This window comes from Syngnathus typhle, linkage group LG20 (genome assembly GCF_033458585.1).
Source record: "Syngnathus typhle isolate RoL2023-S1 ecotype Sweden linkage group LG20, RoL_Styp_1.0, whole genome shotgun sequence".
Taxonomy (NCBI): Eukaryota; Metazoa; Chordata; class Actinopteri; order Syngnathiformes; family Syngnathidae; genus Syngnathus; species Syngnathus typhle.
In genome coordinates, this window is record NC_083757.1 from 6,175,784 (window position 1) to 6,193,724 (window position 17,941).

At 44.9% G+C, this 17,941-nt stretch overlaps 3 protein-coding genes and 1 long non-coding RNA gene across 9 annotated transcripts; all 4 read right to left on the reverse strand.

Annotated features, from left to right (window-relative positions):
- Positions 1-492: 492 nt before the first annotated feature.
- On the reverse strand, positions 493-7,667 carry LOC133144927 (uncharacterized). Of its 2 annotated transcripts, none has more exons than XR_009710790.1 (4): positions 7,496-7,667; positions 7,322-7,387; positions 6,984-7,038; positions 493-719 (listed from the first exon to the last, which is right to left on the reverse strand). It is a non-coding gene; the product is annotated as an uncharacterized LOC133144927 (long non-coding RNA). The 2 variants fall into 2 exon arrangements; XR_009710792.1 differs by lacking the exon at positions 493-719 and adding an exon at positions 6,200-6,890 and having other exon boundaries at positions 7,496-7,665.
- On the reverse strand, positions 1,056-5,551 carry LOC133144906 (H-2 class I histocompatibility antigen, Q7 alpha chain-like). The gene is made up of 8 exons (XM_061267953.1): positions 5,317-5,551; positions 4,504-4,767; positions 4,105-4,383; positions 3,617-3,916; positions 3,385-3,489; positions 3,044-3,208; positions 2,872-2,940; positions 1,056-1,742 (listed from the first exon to the last, which is right to left on the reverse strand). Exons 1-8 carry the CDS (start codon positions 5,369-5,371, stop codon positions 1,642-1,644), a joined length of 1,338 nt encoding a protein of 445 aa, XP_061123937.1. The 5' UTR covers positions 5,372-5,551; the 3' UTR covers positions 1,056-1,641.
- A 35-nt stretch (positions 7,668-7,702) lies between the features above and the next one.
- On the reverse strand, positions 7,703-10,396 carry LOC133144958 (H-2 class I histocompatibility antigen, K-B alpha chain-like). The gene is made up of 4 exons (XM_061268010.1): positions 10,237-10,396; positions 8,589-8,852; positions 8,168-8,446; positions 7,703-8,064 (listed from the first exon to the last, which is right to left on the reverse strand). Exons 1-4 carry the CDS (start codon positions 10,298-10,300, stop codon positions 7,703-7,705), a joined length of 969 nt encoding a protein of 322 aa, XP_061123994.1. The 5' UTR covers positions 10,301-10,396.
- Positions 10,397-11,127: 731 nt separating this feature from the next.
- fbxl2 (F-box and leucine-rich repeat protein 2) lies at positions 11,128-17,764 on the reverse strand. Of its 5 annotated transcripts, none has more exons than XM_061267944.1 (15): positions 17,700-17,764; positions 17,148-17,494; positions 15,974-16,035; positions 14,167-14,221; positions 14,016-14,090; positions 13,838-13,932; positions 13,615-13,779; positions 13,425-13,551; positions 13,284-13,358; positions 13,091-13,221; positions 12,854-12,914; positions 12,734-12,778; positions 12,572-12,628; positions 12,165-12,377; positions 11,128-12,056 (listed from the first exon to the last, which is right to left on the reverse strand). In XM_061267944.1, exons 2-15 carry the CDS (start codon positions 17,175-17,177, stop codon positions 11,820-11,822), a joined length of 1,428 nt encoding a protein of 475 aa, XP_061123928.1. In that variant the 5' UTR covers positions 17,178-17,494; positions 17,700-17,764; the 3' UTR covers positions 11,128-11,819. The 5 variants fall into 5 exon arrangements, with proteins under 5 accessions (XP_061123928.1, XP_061123927.1, XP_061123931.1 ...); XM_061267943.1 differs by having other exon boundaries at positions 17,601-17,737; XM_061267947.1 differs by lacking the exon at positions 17,700-17,764 and having other exon boundaries at positions 11,128-12,024; positions 17,148-17,693.
- Between the last annotated feature and the right edge of the window lie 177 nt (positions 17,765-17,941).

Genomic DNA, 17,941 nt, shown 5'->3' on the forward strand with positions numbered 1-17,941 from the left:
GGGGTCCTTGGACGCCGCACAGCTGCCCGCCACGATGCCTGAAGTAAACGTTGTACACAGAGCTGCTTCAATAGTTAAACCAAAAAACACAAGGGAATTCCTGGTCATTTGATATAAATACTGAAAGTAATTTGTTTTGTGGAGGATCAATGTTAAATTGAGCAACTAAATTATTGTGATGGCGTGTCAGCAATCTGGGTGGATCGTTGCTGCCGTCTATTGGTCATTTGCCAATGTGACAGCTTGGCTCGCCGCAATTTTTGTATTAGGGATCTTTAAAATCGAGACAGGGTACGTGTGAATTTACTCAATCTGTAAAATGAAAATAATATGTAACACATTTTAAAACTATTGATACCATCTCTATTTTATTATTTACCTGATATATAATCTATTTCTCTTAGATTCTTTTAAAATGTATTTCATAGTAATAAATTGCTTGATTAAAGAGTCTTAAGGCTTTTAAAGAATCAAATTCATACAGATATCAACTTTCGTGATGCGACTTCCAACCGGTGGAAACCACTGACTTGATTTGTTTAATTGCACAAAACCAAAGTGAACAAACAAGAGACTTTCCACTTGGGTCGGCCATAGTCTTCAGGTTTTGGGTGATCAGCAGAAACTTGACAAAATCATGATTGTTGACTTGAAGAAGAAAAACATCTGGATTTCCAAATGCGGTGCAATGAGAAAATCCTCAGAAAGAATTCCAACACCTGAAGAAAGAGGAGCAAAATAGTGAACAAGAATCCAAATGTTCCCGAAGCCAGAAGCCGAAGACCACATGTAATAAGCATGAGCTAACTTACCATGTGACTGCTACTGCCTCTCATTCAGAATCAGACTCATAGTCGGCGGAAACAGCTAAACGCAAACACGAATAGTTTTCATCTTGCTAGGGGGGGGGGGGGGGGCGTAACAGAAAATAATTGAGAAGCACTGGTGTAAGCTGACATTTTCTGACGGGACTCCTCATTGACACTTTAGCTTTCAATCAAACCTTGACATGACATGGCTGCCTTGTTATTGTGGTTTAAAGGAAGTAGAAAACATTTTCAAGTCAAGTCAAGTTTATTTGTATACCCCTAAATCACAAGCAGTCTCAAAGGGCTTCACATAGACAAACAATTGACAATTATTCTCAAAGCATCCCCTGATCTTAAGCTCCCAAAAGGGCAAGGAAAAAAAAAATTAGATTCCTTGAGAAGGGACAACAGATGGAAGGATCCCCCTTTCAGGATCACCAGGCTGCAATGAATGCAGAGGGCACATAAAATACATAATATGAAAATCAATCAAAAAGTGGATGTCCAATTCAAAGCAAAGAGCTGCAGGAGGTGCCCTCGATTGTCCTGGAAGTGTCTTCGAGGAGGGTAAGCTGCAGTTCCCTCATCCTGAATTGGTCCACGAGAATCCAGATAGCCGCTGTCAGCTTGGGTGTCACCTCACCACCTCCCCAGCCGGGGAGGGGTGGGGGGATGGGGAGAGGGAGCGAAAACAAACAGGTCTAAACACCATCAGACATTAATTTACACGCTGGAAACAAAGAGGAGAAGACAACCAGTATTCCTTTTGCTCGCGAGGAGAACTAGGCAGAAGGCTCCCCCACCTGTGACTGTAGCAACGCTGTTTAGCTAGCTAATAATGTTGTGTGTTGCGAGGCCACATGGCCTTGGTCGATCCGTGACCCCAGGAATGCAGAGTCCCGGCTGCAATCTCCAAACCTGGATGCCGTGTCCCTGTAAAACAATGCTCGAGACTTTCTTGCTACATTTCACACAATAATAATAATGAGTAAATAATCAGATACCTCTCGTGCATACACTCCAACAAATGTTAAGTAGATGTGAGATAATTTGCATGAAGTCTACTTAAACAAACATTGAGTGAATATGGGAAACTAAAAAACTGTCTCGGACAAAAACAATTAACAGAGAAAGGACTTCTCTTGAACTAACAAAGAACAAAGGTGTTCTGTTCATAACTAGTGAGGGCCTCTCACAGATAAGACAAGGAAGGGAGTATAAGAACTCCCTAAAGCTAGCTGGCAGATATGTTGGCTTGAGCGAAGATACGTGACCTCCGGTTTCAGGCCGACCAGCGCTTCAGCAAAACTAATTATTCTAACACAAACTCCTGCCGAATCGGCCACTACAGGTTAATCAAAGGCCATACTATAGAAATGTGTCTTTAAACATGTCTTAAATGTTTCTAGTGAGGTAGCAGTTCTAATATCGATTCCAAAGCTCTGGAGCCCGAATAGAAAATGCTGTCATCGATAACGGCATATATAATTGGGTGTCATCCGCGTAACATTGAAAACTAATATTATATTTACGTATTATGTCCCCAAGCGGAATCATATAAATATTAAATATAATCGGTCCGAGTACCGATCCCTGTGGGACACCACCCGTAACGTTATGGAGCTCAGAGGACGTATTGCCATGGACCACTCGGTGCGTCCTGTCTGATAGATAGGAATAGAACCAGCCTAGTGCTGACCCTGAAATACCAACACAACTTTTAAGACGCGCTAATAAAATATCGAAGTCTACAGTGTCGAAGGCAGCACTAAGATCGAGTAGTAACACTACAGATGAAGTATTTGTATCCATAGCTATGAGGAGATCATTAGTCACTTTAGCAAGTGCTGTCTCAAGTAACTCTAAAACCAGACTGAAAAGATTCATATCGATTATTGGCGACCATGTAATCAATAAGCTGCTGTGCTACTACTTTTTCAAGAAGTTTTGCTATGAATGGGAGGTTTGAAACTGGCCTATAATTACTGAGACAGTCCGGGTCAAGATTTGGTCGCTTAAGTAACGGTTTAATAATAGCGGTTTTAAAGGCTGTTGGCCTTACTTAATTGTCCTTCTTCTTCTTCTTCTTTTCTTTTCTGCTTGACCTCTTTATAAGCTTGAGCGTATATGGCTGAAATAAAAGAGAAGCAAGAGGAGATTAGGAATAGTCACAAACGAGGCAAACAATGTTCTCTTTGGATGTTCCTGACGGAGCAGACATTTGTGTTGCTCGCCTAATTTGCTTATGAGATGTATGGCCTTGGACATCACCACCACCACCATCACCACAGCCATCATCACCGCCATCCACACCAGACATCCGATCACCATTGGCCCCAGAACGAGGATCATCGCACATAAGGTGGCGTTGACCACCGGCTTCTTCCAACTTCCCTTTTCTTCACATGTGTGTGACGAGGAGAGACACGTGAACGACTGTTGTTGTGACACCAAACCGCCACGAAAGTCCCACAGCCAAAGGGACGTGTCTGAGTCACGACAAACGCTCACCCCGGATGCGCGTACTGCTTAGGATGCTTCCGGCGTCCAGCTTGGAAACATTTGTGTCACTCACCTTGACGCACGGCAGGGCCCATCACCGCTACCACCATCATCGACATCACCACCGTCACATAAATCATCGCCAACAGGATAAAGATGGGCACCTCCAGCTTCCTGGCTTGCTCGTTTTCACAAGGCAAAGCGTGTGCAATGAAGAGACACGTGAACGACTGTTGTCGTGACACCGAGCCGTCACGAGAGCCCCACAGCCAATGGGACGTGTCTGAGCCGTGACAAACGCTCACCTTGGTTGCTCAGGATGCTTCCGGCGTCCAGCTTGGTGACGATGTCTTCCGAGACGCCGGCCAGCCGGAACACGCATTCGTACTCCTGCTCCGCGGCGGGCGTCACCTCCACTTTCAGGTGGACCGAGGTTTGGAAGGTTCCGTCGTGGTTGGGGAGGGTCGCCCCCTTCTCCACGTCCTTGTGGATCTCCTCGCCGTTCTTCCTCCAAAAGAGGGATGATGTCCTGGGGTAGAAACCCGTGGCGTGGCAGGTGACCGGAGAAGAAGGCGTCTTCTGCAGGAGAAACACCTTGGGAAGCTCTGCACGCAAAGGCAAAGATGGAGGGAAATGCGTAAGGAGGGCAGGAAAGATGGATGGAGAGAGAGAGAGAGAGAGAGAGCGAGAGAGAGCGAGAGAGAGCGAGAGCGAGAGCGAGAGCGAGAGCGAGAGCGAGAGAGCGAGAGCGCGAGAGAGAGAGAGAGAGAGAGAGCGAGAGAGGACAATGTACCTGTTCTCGTTAGGAAGTCCCTCCCGTTCCTCAAATGCTCCTTCAACAGGAAAGGACACTTCTCAGTGAGGCTAATTGTCATGACTTTATCAAACCCGTCCATTTGGTCCAACTTGATTTTGGTGATGAAAGCTTGTGGCTGTGCTGGGATCCATGTCATCGTCTTCGCCTCAAATGCTAGGAAGTCTTCTCCATCGTAACGGTAGTGCTCCCAACCATTAACCTCATCCGTCTCATCGTCCCATTTACAGCCTTTCATCACCTGAATCATGTGAACACCTGAAAGGATCACACACAGCATTCAGTGACGATAATCGGAGAGGAGCCAGCGGTGACACGTTTGTTTATTAGAAGTGTCCCAGCACGTGAAATGCATTTTACGAGCGGACGTAAACAAACCTCCAGTTTGGTTGAAGCGCTTTTTAGCGGTTTGAAGGTTGCCCTTCATGATCTGCTCATTCATAATATTGATGTCCGTCTCTCTCTCCCAGAAGTGCGGATTATCTTCTGAGATTTTATTCACCCAGTCATGCTTGGCTTTCGTTTCCCTGTGGTAGCTGTCAAACTGCAGAATCTGAACGCCATCAACATAGGCCATCACCAAGTACTCTGGTAGCTTTGCAACTTGAGAGATGGTCGTGAAATAATTGAGCGTGTGAATGACTGAAAGACAAACACAAAAGTGACACACATGATCATGCTCTGTTTTTACATTGTGCAATTCATATTTTCAATGATTCTGTCCGCAGTTAGAACATTGCAGCACTTGACATGTTGGAGTTCAATGCCCCTCATCGGCCATCTAAATGCACTTGTGAAAAAAAATATAATTACATAACTTTTGCCATTCTCTTTCATTTAAAAAAAAAAATCCAATAACGTTATTGATCATATATTGCCTATATAATATTCAGGAAGTGATGCAGAATTCTCACTTTATTCTCACAATTCTAACTTTTAAGTGGTAATTCTGACTTTATTCTCAGACTTCTGACTTTAAAGTGGGAATTCTGACTTTAAAGTCAGAATTCAGAGAAAACAAGGTGGAATCCTGTCACCCCCCCTTTTTTTTTTCTTCACTGCCCCTAATCCTCTTCCGTAGACATGTGAGGAATATTCAACAAACAAAAACCACAATAAATGCGTCAGTTTAAAATCAAGAGAGTCAATCTTTAGGATAATAAACCGAGTTGTAAGCAAAGTACAACTTACCAAGCGTCACGCTGTGTATTTGCACGGCCGCAAGAAAGAATGCAAGTAAATTCATTCCAAGCGTCAAGTTGTTTGTCACATTTTAGTCAAGCGGAGTATTTGCTCAAATGTATGACTATTCCAACTGGCGGACGCATAATGACAGAAAACTGTAGAGACCTTTCCCACCTAAACTAAATTAGGCTGACGATGATGCCACTCATGATTATACTGGAATGTGTCAAAACTGGTTCTAGTGCGACACATAAGCCCCCATTGTCTGCTGTATGCACAATTGCTCCATTTCAACCATGTTGCTATTATTTATTCACTGCTCTTATTTATTCATTGTATCTGCCTTCTTGTTTTTACTTTTTGTATTGTTTACTTGAATGTTTTGTTTGTCCGTGGACGTGTGTGTGTAATATGTCTGGTCATTGTGGGATAGTAGGAAACACAATTTCAATCTCTTTGTGTCTTGGCATGTGAAGAAATTGAGAATAAAGCAGACTTTGACTTTGAAAAGCTGAGTGCTGGGTGAACTTTTCCGTTTGTTTGAAGTGCTTTTCTGTATGATGTTCGGAAGGCTATACCAAAAACGCCATTCCCAAAACAGCTATTGACTCTTTCACCCCGACTGGCCAGACGCTTAGTTTCAAATTAGTCTTTCATATTTTGCTACATTGATACTGAAAGTATCTAGCGAGAATGTCTGTCTGGGTGAACACCTTTTGGGGCTGTAACCAATGAGCTTCTTGTCGCACTGGTTTACCAGCATTTTTGATTGTTGAACAATAATCACAACATGAAGTAGTGTCTTGCACCTTGAAAGATGAAGTATGAATGATCGGGTTTACCAATCAAATCTTTTTTTCAAGTTGCACACTTTTAACCAGAATCTGGCGTGGGGGGCGTGACAGCAAACGTTTTATTGCAAGCATGTCAACAACAAGAATAAAATGCAGGGATGTACATTTTACATTGTAACAGTTCTAACATTTTTATTTCCTTCAAAAAATCTTGAAAATCGAGACAGGGTAGATGTGAATTTACTCACGTGACAGCAAGTGTTTTTTTGCAAACGTGTCAACAACAACAACAAGAATAAAATGCAGGGATGTACATTTTACATTGTAACAGTTCTAACATTTTTATTTCCTTCAAACAAAAAAAATCGAGACAGGGTGTGTGTGAATTTACTCAATCTGTAAAATGAAAATAATATACAACACATTCTCAAACTATTGAAATCATCACTATTTTATTATTTACCTGATGTATGATCTATTTTCTTAGATTTTTAAAAATGTATTTTATAATAATAAATTGCTTGATTAAAGAGTCTGAACGTTTTTAAGGGCTCAAATTCATTCACACTTTCATGATGTAACTTTCAATCGGTGGTAACCACTGACTTGATTTGTTTAATTGCACAAAACTAAAGTGACTTTCCACTTGGGCCAGCCATAGTCTTCAGGTTGTAGGTGATGAGCAGAAACTTGAGAGAAACATAATTATTTTTGATTTGAAGAAAAAAAACATCTGGATTTCCAAATGCGGTGCGATGAGAAAGTCCTCTGAAAGAATTCCAACGCCTGAAGAAAGAGGAGCAAAGTAGTGTTTCCAAGTGTTTCCTAACCCACCTCCAGAATCCGAAGACCACGTGTAATAAGCATGAGCTAACTTACCATGTGACGGCTACTGCCTCTCATTCAGATTCAGACTCACAGTCGGTGGAAACAGCTAATAGCGCAAACACGACAGGACGTTAAATTACACATGACAACAATTTTAATGAAGAATGTCATGTCCATTCCTTTCAAAGGGGAAAAAAAAGCATTTGCAAGCGTGGTTGCTGAACAGTTTTTTGGCTCATATCTCAGGGCACCCTTTGACGGCAACAATGGTGTGAGCGGATATTTTCTGACGGGACTCCTCATTGACACTTAAGCTTGGAATCAAACCTTGACCTGACATGGCTGCCTTGTTATTGAGGCTCAAAGGAAGGAGAAAACATTTTGCTTACTTAATTGTCCTTCTTCTTCTTCTTTGCTTTTTGGCTTTTCCTCTTTACAAGCTTGAGAGTATATGACTGAAATAAAAGAGAAGCAAGAGGAGATTAGGAATGGTCACAAACGACGCGAGGCAAACAATGTTCTCTTTGGATGTTCCTGACGGAGCAAACATTTGTGTTGCTCACCTTGTTTGGATTTTATAGGCCATGCCAAGAAAATCAGCCCCGCCACCATCGCCACCAGACACAACAGCACCGTCGCCATCGCCACCACACTGAGGATCCTGAGCAGGACAACGATGACAACGATGACCTTCTTCCTGTATTCCTCTTCTTCAGATGGCAAAGCAACGAAGAGAGACACGTGAATGACTGTTGTCGTGACACCGAGCCTTAGCGCTCGCGAGAGCCCCACAGCCAATGGGATGTGTCCGAGTCACAAAAACGCTCACCCTGGATGTTGCTCAGGATGCTTCCGGCATCCAGCTTGATGATGATGTCTTCCGGGACGCCGTCCAACTGGAACACGCATTCGTACTCCTGCTCCGCGGCGAGCGTCACCTCCACGTTCAGGTGGGCCGAGGTCTGGAAGGTTCCGTCGTGGTTGGGGAGGGTTGCCCCCATCTCCACGTCCTCGTGGATCTCCTCGCCGTTCTTCCTCCAAAAGAGGGACGATGTCCTGGGGTAGAAACCCGTGGCGTGGCAGGTGACCGGAGAGGAAGGAGTCTTCTGCAGGAGAGACACCGTGGGAAGTTCTGCACGCAAAGGCAAAGATGGAGGGAAACGCGTGAGGAGGGCAGGAAAGATAGAGCGAAAGAGGATGTGTGGAGAGAGAGAGAGAGCGAGAGGACAATGTACCGGTTCTCGTCAGGAAGTCCCTCCCGTTTCTCAAATGTGTCTTTAACAGCTCAGGACACACCTCCCTGTGGGTAATCTTCTTGACTTTATTAAGCCCGTCAATTTGGTCCAACTTGATTTTGGTGATGAAAGCTTGTGGATGTGCTGCGATCCATGTCATCGTATTCGCCTCAAATGATAGGAAGTCTTCTCCATCGTATTGGTAGTGCTCCCAACCATTAACCTCTTCCGTCTCATCGTCCCATTTACAGCCTTTTATCACCTGAATCATGTGAACACCTGAAAGGATCGCATGCAAGATTCAGTGACGATAATCAGAGAGGAGCCAACAGTGACATGTCTGTTTATTAGTCATGGAAAAAAAAAAAAGGGTCAGCACATGAAATGAATTTTACGAGCACACGCTTGGAAGGAAACAAACCTCCAGTTTGGTTGAAGCGCTTTTTAGCGGTTTCAATGTTGCGTTTCATGACCTGCTCATTCATAAGATCGATCGCTGTCTCTGTCTCCCAGAAGCGCGGATCATCTTCTGTGATTTTGTTCACCCAGTCATGTTTGGCTTTCGTTTCCCTGTGGTTGCTGTCAAACTGCAGAATCTGAACGCCATCAACATACGCAGCCTCCAAGAACTCTGGTAGCTTTGCAACTTGAGAGATCGTCGTGAAATAATTGAGCGTGTGAATGACTGAAAGACAAAAACAAAAGTGGCACACATGATCATGCTGTGTTTTTACATTGTGCAATTCATATTTTCAATGATTCTGTCTGCAGTTGGAACATTGGAGCACTCGACATGTTGCAGTTCAATGCCCCTCATCGGCCATTTAAATCCACTTGTGAAAAAAAATAGTAATAATTGCCATTCTTTTTAATTGGCAAAAAAAAAAAATCCAATAACGTTATTGATCATATATTGCCTATATAATATTCAGGAGGCAAGGTTGAAATCTTCTTTGCGAGTTGCAAACTTTGGACCCGAATCTGACGTGGGGCCGTGGTACGAGTGGTGCTAGGGGTGTGGAATCACGAAAGGGCTGAACTGGAAGGTTTTGAAGCGCCTCCCAAAGAAAAAGTAAGCAACTTGCAAATATTTGAACCTGAAAAAAAAAAGAGGCGAATCTGAAAAAAAAGAAGAGTTAAACCTGGAAAAAAAAGGTGAATCTGAAAATATAAAACATGAAACTGAAAAAAATAAGATCTCAAATGTTGAAAAATAATTGTGCTACCTGAAAATGAATAGTTTATTTTTTAAAATGACCAAGGCGAAGCAAAACTATTTTCAAGTAAAAAAAACTTGAAAAATAAATTGAGGTGAAACCTGAAAACAGTAATTTAAAAAAAAATGACCAGGGCGAGGGGAAACTATTTTCAACTCGAAAACTCTTTCAAATAAGTAATTTGATCTTGAATGCATTGTTTTATTGTTCAACTTTTAAGCTCAGCGCGTTTATTTTCAGATTCAAGTTTTTTTTTTTCCAAGTACAAGACTTTTGACCCCAAAGGGTTTCTTTATTTCATCGATTGGATATTTATGCAGGTGTACACTTTGATTTGTATCGTTTTTATTAACTAAATCACAGGTGTCAAACTCAAGGCCCGGGGTCCAGATGCGGCCCGCCACATCATTTTATGTGGCCCGCAAAGACAAATTGTGCATCAAATTTGTGTGTCATTACTAGAATTTGAAATCGTCTGATTTGAAAACGAGATTTTTGTCAGTTTGTTTTGTAGCTTTTACTGTATATAATATGAGGTGCTCGTACATTTATTTGGGTTGACAGTCATAATGGCCCTCCGAAAGAAGCTATGAGTACAATGTGGCCCGTGAAAAATATGAGTTTGACACCCCTGAACTAAATGTTCCAACAGTTATTAAAATAGCATTGTGTTCCCTTCTTACTAAGAGAAAACAAGTGTTCAGGTGAAAGAATTTTGCGCTCATAAAATGTTGGCGTAGCAGACATGTGAGAAATATTTAATAAACAAAAAAATAATAAATGCGTCAGTTCAAAATCAAGAGCGTCAATCTTTAGGATAACAAAACGAGTTGTAAGCAAAGTACAACTTACCAAGCGTCACGCTGTGTATTTGCACGGCCGCAACAAAGAATCCAAGTAAATTCATTCCATGCATCAAGTTGCCTGTGCCGTTTTACTCAAGCCAAGTATTTGCTCAAACTTGTGACTATGGCCGACGCATTATGACAGAAAACTGCAGACACGCGTTGGTGACTTTCCACTGATTGCCAGGAATGTACTGTGTGGTCAAACTGGTTCTACTGGTACATGTAACTTTGCCGCCGTATTGGAGGTGGAAAAGCCGAGCGCCGGCTGAACTATTCAGTTTGTTTGAAGCGCTTTTAGTGTTGTCTTTGGAGACCTGCTCATTACTATAGCACTGATGCCCACCTCGTTCTCCCGGTGCTCCGGCTTGTCAGCCGTGATGCAATAAAAATATCCCTGAAATTAATACTGAACGACTTTATTTGAAATCACTTGATGTTCGGAGGGCTTCACCAAAAACGATCAATGTACGTGATTCCCAAAACAGCTATTGACGTTTTCACCACCACTGGCCAGACGCTTAGTTTCAAATTAGTCTTTCATATTTTATTAAATTGATACTAAAAGTATCTAGTGAGTGTGTTTGTTTGGGTGAACACCTGAATGAGCTTCTTGTCGCACTGGTTTATCTGCATTTTTGATTGTTACAATAATTACAACATGAACCATGACGCATGAATAGTGTTTTATATAATTTATAATATTAATTATAATAAATATTATTAATTATACTAATTGATAATAATACTAATTTACATAAAATTTCTGTGTATATAATACACCTTTACTTGTATAACTCTTTGTATTTTAACATTTTTGCAAATATTTTCTCCTGCATTTTAGCTCAATGCAGAAAGTAAATAAGCACCACACAAAAATGTTGCCTCAAGAAGCATGTATTTCCTATGGTTTCACTTTATTTATCCATCTGTTTATTTTCTCAAACATAAAACTGTTAAAGACCTTTTCAAAAAAGAGGGAAGGGCGTTAGCGTCAGCTTAGCCAGTCCATCTTTTTTTTCTTTTAAATCCTTTTTTGTTTGCATCATCCACAAACTAGCCTGCCGGAAGTCTTCCCTCTCCCCATAATCCTTGAGTCCTGTCATTTGGGGGGGGGGGGGGGGGGGATGTGAAATGCTTAGCTATGATTTTTTCTTTTGTCCAAAATGATGCGTGATTGTCAAAATGGGAAGCCGCTTGTAAAATGTAGCGAATGGAAGGCGGGCTACCAATGTAAACAAGTTAGCGTGGTGCAAAGCTATTCCGGGATGTAAACAAATGCTGTAATACTTCTTTGTTTAACACTGCGGCTCTGAATTGACACTTAGGCGGGGGGTCAGGAAGAACCGTTACGATAAGCCAAAAATAAAAATAAGTTGCCTCTTCTTTTCTCAGTTCAAACAAAATCTCAAAACGGCAGTCCTCTTTCGCCCGTGGCGTCTCGTGATTGTCCATTCTGGATGTACGGCGGTCGTAAGGAAGGATGGCAAACGTGTGAGAAGATGCTCACGAGGAAGAGGAGGAGCCTACGTAGCGGTCCGGGTAGGACCAGGAAGCAGTTGAGTGGGTCCAGCCCCTCCTCTCCTTCTACTAGCCCGACCCCTGCCCCCACTCCATCACCCTTCCTCTGTGGTTTTCAGAGCAGCAGCACCTGCAGGCAGAGGTGGCCCCCCCTGGCCCTCCACTGTCAGAGGATGATGCAGCAGCGACACAGGCGCTGCCCGCCGCCGTGCACCGAGGGAGGGGGCGTGACGGGGGCGAAGTAAGCGTGGACCTTGATGTCGGGAAGGTGGGCCTGCGCAAACGTAAATGTGGCAGAATGAAAGCCTGAAAAGACAAGCTCGCGTCAGCTCTCTTCCCCTGTTGATCTTTGCTGCCACCTAGTGAAAGCTTTGCAGTATGACACCTTTGTCAAGATAATATGACAGGTCGTACCCGGATGCGCTTGATGCCGGCCCGCGTGACTTGCTGGCAGTCGTACAGCTCGATGCGCTCCAGGCTGTGGCAGCTCTTCAAGTGCTCCAGGGTGACGTCGGTGATGAGCGGGCAGTTGTCCAACTCCACCACGCTCAGACGCTCTTGGCCGCAGGCGCTCGCGCTCAGTGCCCGGATGCCGTCGTCCGTGATCAGCTCGCAGTGAGACAGAGACTGGGCGATGGCAGAGGCGGAGACAGACACCTTTTAAACGTGTGCTTCATTCAAGGAAAGGAAGGAAGGAAACATAGGAAGGGAGGGAGGAAGGATGGGACGATGTGTTGCAGGGTGTTGTGTGTGTATAATCTTGAGGGAGTCAAAATTTGATCAGAATAAGGTACAAAGAAGCAAGAAAAAAAAAAGTTTACCAAAGCTTGCAGACGGGGGCAATGGATGGACAGCTGAACCAAAGTGTTATCTGTCACCTACATCAAAAAAATACAATTAAAAAATAAATAACAACAACAAAAAATCCATAAATGATCAACCGAATCATGTTGGCACGACATCACAGCTAGGAATTCTCTTACCAAAATACATTCTTCTAAGTCCATTTTTTCAAGCTCGTGGCAGTTCTGCAAAGAAGTGACAATCCAAGTTATTGATCGGGGGTGGAGAGGAAGAATGTCGATATCGGTGGGGGAACGCACCCTGGCCAGCACGGTGAAGCCGGCGTCCGTCACGTGGGAACATCGAGCAGCTTCGAGGATCCTGACAAGCGCGGAGGCAATCAATCGACCAATCAGAGAAAGAGGCTCGTCCTAAATCTTTATATCGAAGCTCTTTGGGCCCTCAGATTTTTTCCTGTTTTATCTGGACTTCTTTTTCTACTCTGAGGGATTTACGAAGTTGTTGGAAACGTCGATGGCATGCATTTCTTTTTTTACTTGAGTCGAGGACAGTTGAGTCCCAGTGCGATGAGGGAGGCGTCCGTGATGTTGCCGCAGCCCGACACGCAGAGGATCTGCAGCTTGTGGCATCCTCGGCACAGACTCACCAGACCATCATCAGTGATTTGCTAAACAGAAAACACACAACTTGAATATAACCGCTCGCCATTGTCTTTTTTTTTTTAATTACCGTGCACGACTGCAAATTGATGGCGGTGAGGTCTTGGCAGTGCTTCTGCAAATGTTTCAAGGCGCCGTCGTCCAGCTAGAGCACAACACAAATATATATATTTTTTTTATAAAGAAGCACCCGTCCATCATTTTGCCGTACTTGTGTGCAGCCTCTGAGGAAGAGTGTCCGTAATGCAGCGCAGCCTCGGGAAAGAGCGTCGATGCCGTCGCGCGTGATCTGGTCGCACCAGGACAGATTCAGCGTCTCCAACATGCGGCAGCCGTCGCTAAAACGCACACATTGCGTCTTATTTTTTTTCATTTTGGGGGTGATGAATGATGTGGCGTACCTGAGGGCCTTGAGGGAATGGTTGGTGACGGAGACGCAGGAGGTGAGGTCCAGATGTTTGAGTTTGGAGCAGAACTTGCTGAGGCTGAGGCAGGTGCTGTCTGTGATCTTGGTGCAGCCGTTCAGGTTCAACACTTCGATGTTACGACAGTTCTGTGCAAAAGTTCTAAAACACGGCCATTAGTGCGTCAAGAGGAAAAGTGAAAAGAGGAACGGGAGCTCACCTCATGGCCGCGTCGCCCACGCTCAGGCATCCCCGCAAGCTGAGCTGCCTCAGGAAACCTCCACACCGCTTGGAGATGTTCTCCACCACACGGCCCTGCGAGGAAAAAAAAAAAAAAAACGGATCCGCCGTGACGTCGGGGTCGCCCGCTACAACACAATGAGACGATTCCGTCTCACCTCGATGTCCGTTTGGAAGTTGAACAAGTCGATCTTCTGCCAGTTGCTGCCGTCCAGCGCCAGAACATTCCAGGCCTTGCGGGCACAGATGAGGCCTGTGAGAAGTTGGCCGGCAGGCGGCGATAAAGTGGAACTTTACAGCCGCGCTTACCTTGGAGACTTGAGCACACCGGCAGAGGGTGACCACGTCCAGATAGGAGAATATTCTGAAAAAAGAAACAAAAGATAAAAAAATAAAAACTCAATTAGCGCATGCTTAGCAATTAGCCCAGCTAGCTTCGTTTACATATCACAATACAAATACTCTCCTCCCATTTAACAATTACATTAACTATCACTGCTTGCAAATATTGTGAATACATCAAAATACACTCTTTTGCCCTTTTTGGTTCCTTTTAAATGTAAATTCCAAGAAGAACAATCGGATGCAGTCGAGGCACTCGCGCAAACTCATTACCACACGAGGCAACAATAGGGCTCGGCTACTCAATCCATTAATCTGGCAATGAGTAATCTCCGGCGGCGCTGAGGGAGGCAACCGGGACACACACACACGCACAATCCGGCGATAACACACAAGCAGAAGAAGCCTGCAGGTGGCGATTACAGCGGTCTGGCATTAGGACCCTGAGGACCATCTGAGCGGGGCATGTCAGGACATGTTTAAGTACAGCAGCGAAGCAATTATTTTGGGATGTAACAATTCCAACCGATATAAAGATGGTTGACAAGCAGGAATTTCGCATTTCAGATGTTCGCCTTGCAACCAGACGCTTTTAACTGCCCCCTCCCCCCGCCTAATTGCGCTTAAGTACACCCTTTTTCCAATTCTCGGGCATCCGGCGGAACATCATTTTGTTGACAAACACCCGGTTTGTCGAGCGTGGCGGTAACCGAGCGAGCGCTGGCCCTTTAGCGGAGGGACGGTTGCCATGGAGACTACAGCCCGACTTGATTTTGGGTGGATGCTGAGTCAGTTGCAAAATAACCGCATGGCTGCCAGAACGAGAGGTGAGGCGGCCTTTCGCGCCGAGCTCGGCGTAGCCGCGGCAACGTGTCATGTGACGCATCAATGATCTGGTGCAAACAAACTGAACCACAAACGACAAATACAAGTGCCGTGCTGATGAGCTCAGAGGAGCTGGCAAATAGTCATTCCGATCACAAAATGCGTTATACTGCCCCCTGGTGGGCAAACCAGTAAGAGCAGCATTTAATTGATCCCGAGTGACATTCTATTGAATCTTATTGCGCAATAGTCACCTACACTACAACATCAAGAGGTTACCCGAGGTTACGTCGGCCATCTTGTGACCACCTTGGCTGGACGTTCCTAGCCTCTAGCGCTTGACTACCGCGCGAGCGATCACAAGGCAGCGTCTCGCCGCTCAACTTTAGATAAGAGGCGAGACAGGGCGACGCTCGCCTTGCATAACCATTGTTACCCCGCCGCGCTCGTGCTGGTGGGGCACCGCTGGGGCTCGCAGCGGCACTGCGGACTTCCCCACCAATGGAGATGAGCTATTTATAGTACATGCAGACACAAATGCACGTAGAGTTTGCATATAGGAGCCCTGGAGCTTTGGCGTGAAAATGTTGCCGTGTGTTAAGTGGGATACACAAGTATGAAAAATGGGTTAGTAACATCTTTAGCTACTTTTAAAAATAACAATATACACAGCAATAAATAAATAACAATGCGGTCCATTCCAAAAGGTTCATATCCAATAAATATTTGAGCAAGTCCGGGTTAAAAACCTTCCTGCCTGAGATGGGGTGAGTGGCCACTTGTTGCTTGGCAGATTTCACCCAAACACAACAATTTGACACATAAAAAAAAAAAATGCACAAATTGGGAAACTTCAATGCAAATTGAAGGGTGTGTGATACATTTAGTAAAATTACAAGGGGTACATTGTGTGCAGATATGGTGTGAAGTGGTAGAGTCATGATCTTACCTAAGCAGGAGCTCTTTGGGGAGCTTCTTATTGATGGGGGCTTCATCACTGCTTGAGAACACCTGCGCGCGCACACACAAATACACACAAACACAAGACACACTGTCAGCATCATTTTCCTGCAATATGATCATCATGTGATTGTTTTTCACAGTATCACTGACACGCTTGTCTCCTTTTTAGTCTGACGCGGCAGCCATCTGCTGAGGATCACACACGCAAACAGCACGGAGAACACAGGCAGAACATTCTTGATGACAAGGTTCTGTCGGGGCTAATTTCAATCACGCCCACGCGGGCCAACTCCCGTGATGGAAATGTGGGAAAGGTGCGACGGGGCAGTGAGCTTCAACAGTCGATTGAAATTTCTCTTTATCAATCAAGCTTGCTTCCGTGAGGGGCGTTCAGGTGACATCAAGTGTTCCGCCGTCCCAGCTCTCCGTGCCAGCTGAGCGACATTCCCAAGCAGGGAGTTCCTGTTTTGCGTCGCTGATTTGTAAACGGAAAATACAGTGGCACAATGTCATTCGTCGCCTTCGGAGATAGACCTCGAAACCTGGCATTCAGTTCTCCTGCTCAGAAAGTAGGGCCCAAGACTTACTTGTGCAATCACTAACAAGCTAACAAGCAGATGACGGGAAAAGGTCAAGTAGCATGAAGCCATCGCCAGGAGTTAGCTAGCACAAGCTAATTTGAGAGTCCTGATAGATTTTGATGTGTGTACAATTTTTATGAGCAAATATTAGCTTGATGTGTATAGAGGAGACGGTTGTCGCGTGTACGAACAAAACAAATTGAGTTTTGTTGACAACTCCAATTGTTGTGCTACAGTGAGCCAATTTGTTACATGTGATGCAAAATATTCACTATTGAGTGTGCAAAGGAGAGCAAATGAGCTTTTTGTTGACAAAGTGTGCATGCAGCCCACGCACGCATTTTGTTAGTCACTGATTTTGCACCGTGCGTGTATTGTAAAATGGATAAATGCTGGTTGTTATGACAAGCTGAATATGTAACCCAGCGCCGACCTGCACACCACCGCCCTACCCGCTGGGAGCCGGTCATCTGAGGCGACAGTGGCCGTCGGACTGGGCCCTCTTATCGGTTGTCCCGAGCCGCGCGTCGCCACTGTTGACCGACCCCGTAATGCCAACGACCCCCACAGTTGCCCTACCTCGAAGCGGCCCTTGGTGATCCCGTTCATGTCTGCGGCGTCCCTGTTCGCGAGCCGCGTCGACGCCAGCCGAGCCGCCCGGCGGTGCTGTCTCTGTCGCCGTTTTATTTTCGCGTCGCGTCGGTGTCGTTACCGGTGGACTGAGGTGCTGTTGCTCCGGGAGCCGAGCTCGATGGCTCCTCACGCCCTCCTCCGCTTCTTCGTCGTCCTGGTTGTGGTGTGCTGCCAGCCGGGCGAGAGGCTGCCTGGTGCAGAGGACGACGGCGGCGTTGGAGGTGTTCCGGGGCGGTCGCTAGCGTCGCAGCAGTCCGGCGGCTCCCCAATAGTTGGCCGTCTCATCGCAGGAGCTACAAAATAACAATAATAACATGGACGCTTCGTCAAAAAGTGACTTCACTTCCGCCTCTTCCCCTTCCGCGACTTGCCCTTTAAAAGACATCGAGAACAACTTACTGACTTTAACACCCCCCAAATAAAGAGAACAAATAGACCCAAAGTGTTTATAAACGTCGGCATATTTGATTCATTTGTCAAGAGTGACACGAAACGTACGTCGAAGGTTGTTTTGATATATTTCCACGCTATCGAGGAAGTGGGAGGAGTCACGTGACGTCATCGTCGACAGACAAGCCCGCGTGGCGGATTTGTTTTGATTAGTGCATTTCGGGTTTTTTTCAACGAATTTGCATATTTACACGCTATTATCTTAATAGTAATTATGGTTAGTCGATTCTTGTATGTACCTGACTTTTTAAAATAAATTTCTATCAATATATGTGATTTATTTGATAATT

Excerpts from the sequence above, each read along its gene's own strand:
- LOC133144906 (XM_061267953.1), bottom strand. The coding sequence starts at position 5,371 with ATGAATTTACTTGCATTCTTTCTTGCGGCCGTGCAAATACACAGCGTG. Across the intron at positions 4,384-4,503 it reads GCGCTTCAACCAAACTGGAG|GTGTTCACATGATTCAGGTG; the intron begins GTTTGTTTACGT and ends TGATCCTTTCAG. Across the intron at positions 1,743-2,871 it reads AGAAGAAGAAGGACAATTAA|GGACACGGCATCCAGGTTTG; the intron begins GTAAGGCCAACA and ends ATTGTTTTACAG.
- LOC133144958 (XM_061268010.1), bottom strand. The coding sequence starts at position 10,300 with ATGCATGGAATGAATTTACTTGGATTCTTTGTTGCGGCCGTGCAAATA. Across the intron at positions 8,853-10,236 it reads AATACACAGCGTGACGCTTG|TCATTCACACGCTCAATTAT; the intron begins GTAAGTTGTACT and ends TTTGTCTTTCAG. Across the intron at positions 8,065-8,167 it reads GGACTTCCTGACGAGAACCG|AACTTCCCACGGTGTCTCTC; the intron begins GTACATTGTCCT and ends CTTTGCGTGCAG.
- fbxl2 (XM_061267942.1), bottom strand. The coding sequence starts at position 16,110 with ATGATGATCATATTGCAGGAAAATGATGCTGACAGTGTGTCTTGTGTT. Across the intron at positions 14,222-15,973 it reads CCCAAAGAGCTCCTGCTTAG|AATATTCTCCTATCTGGACG; the intron begins GTAAGATCATGA and ends TTCTTTTTTCAG. Across the intron at positions 13,222-13,283 it reads TCAATTTGCAGTCGTGCACG|CAAATCACTGATGATGGTCT; the intron begins GTAATTAAAAAA and ends TTTTCTGTTTAG.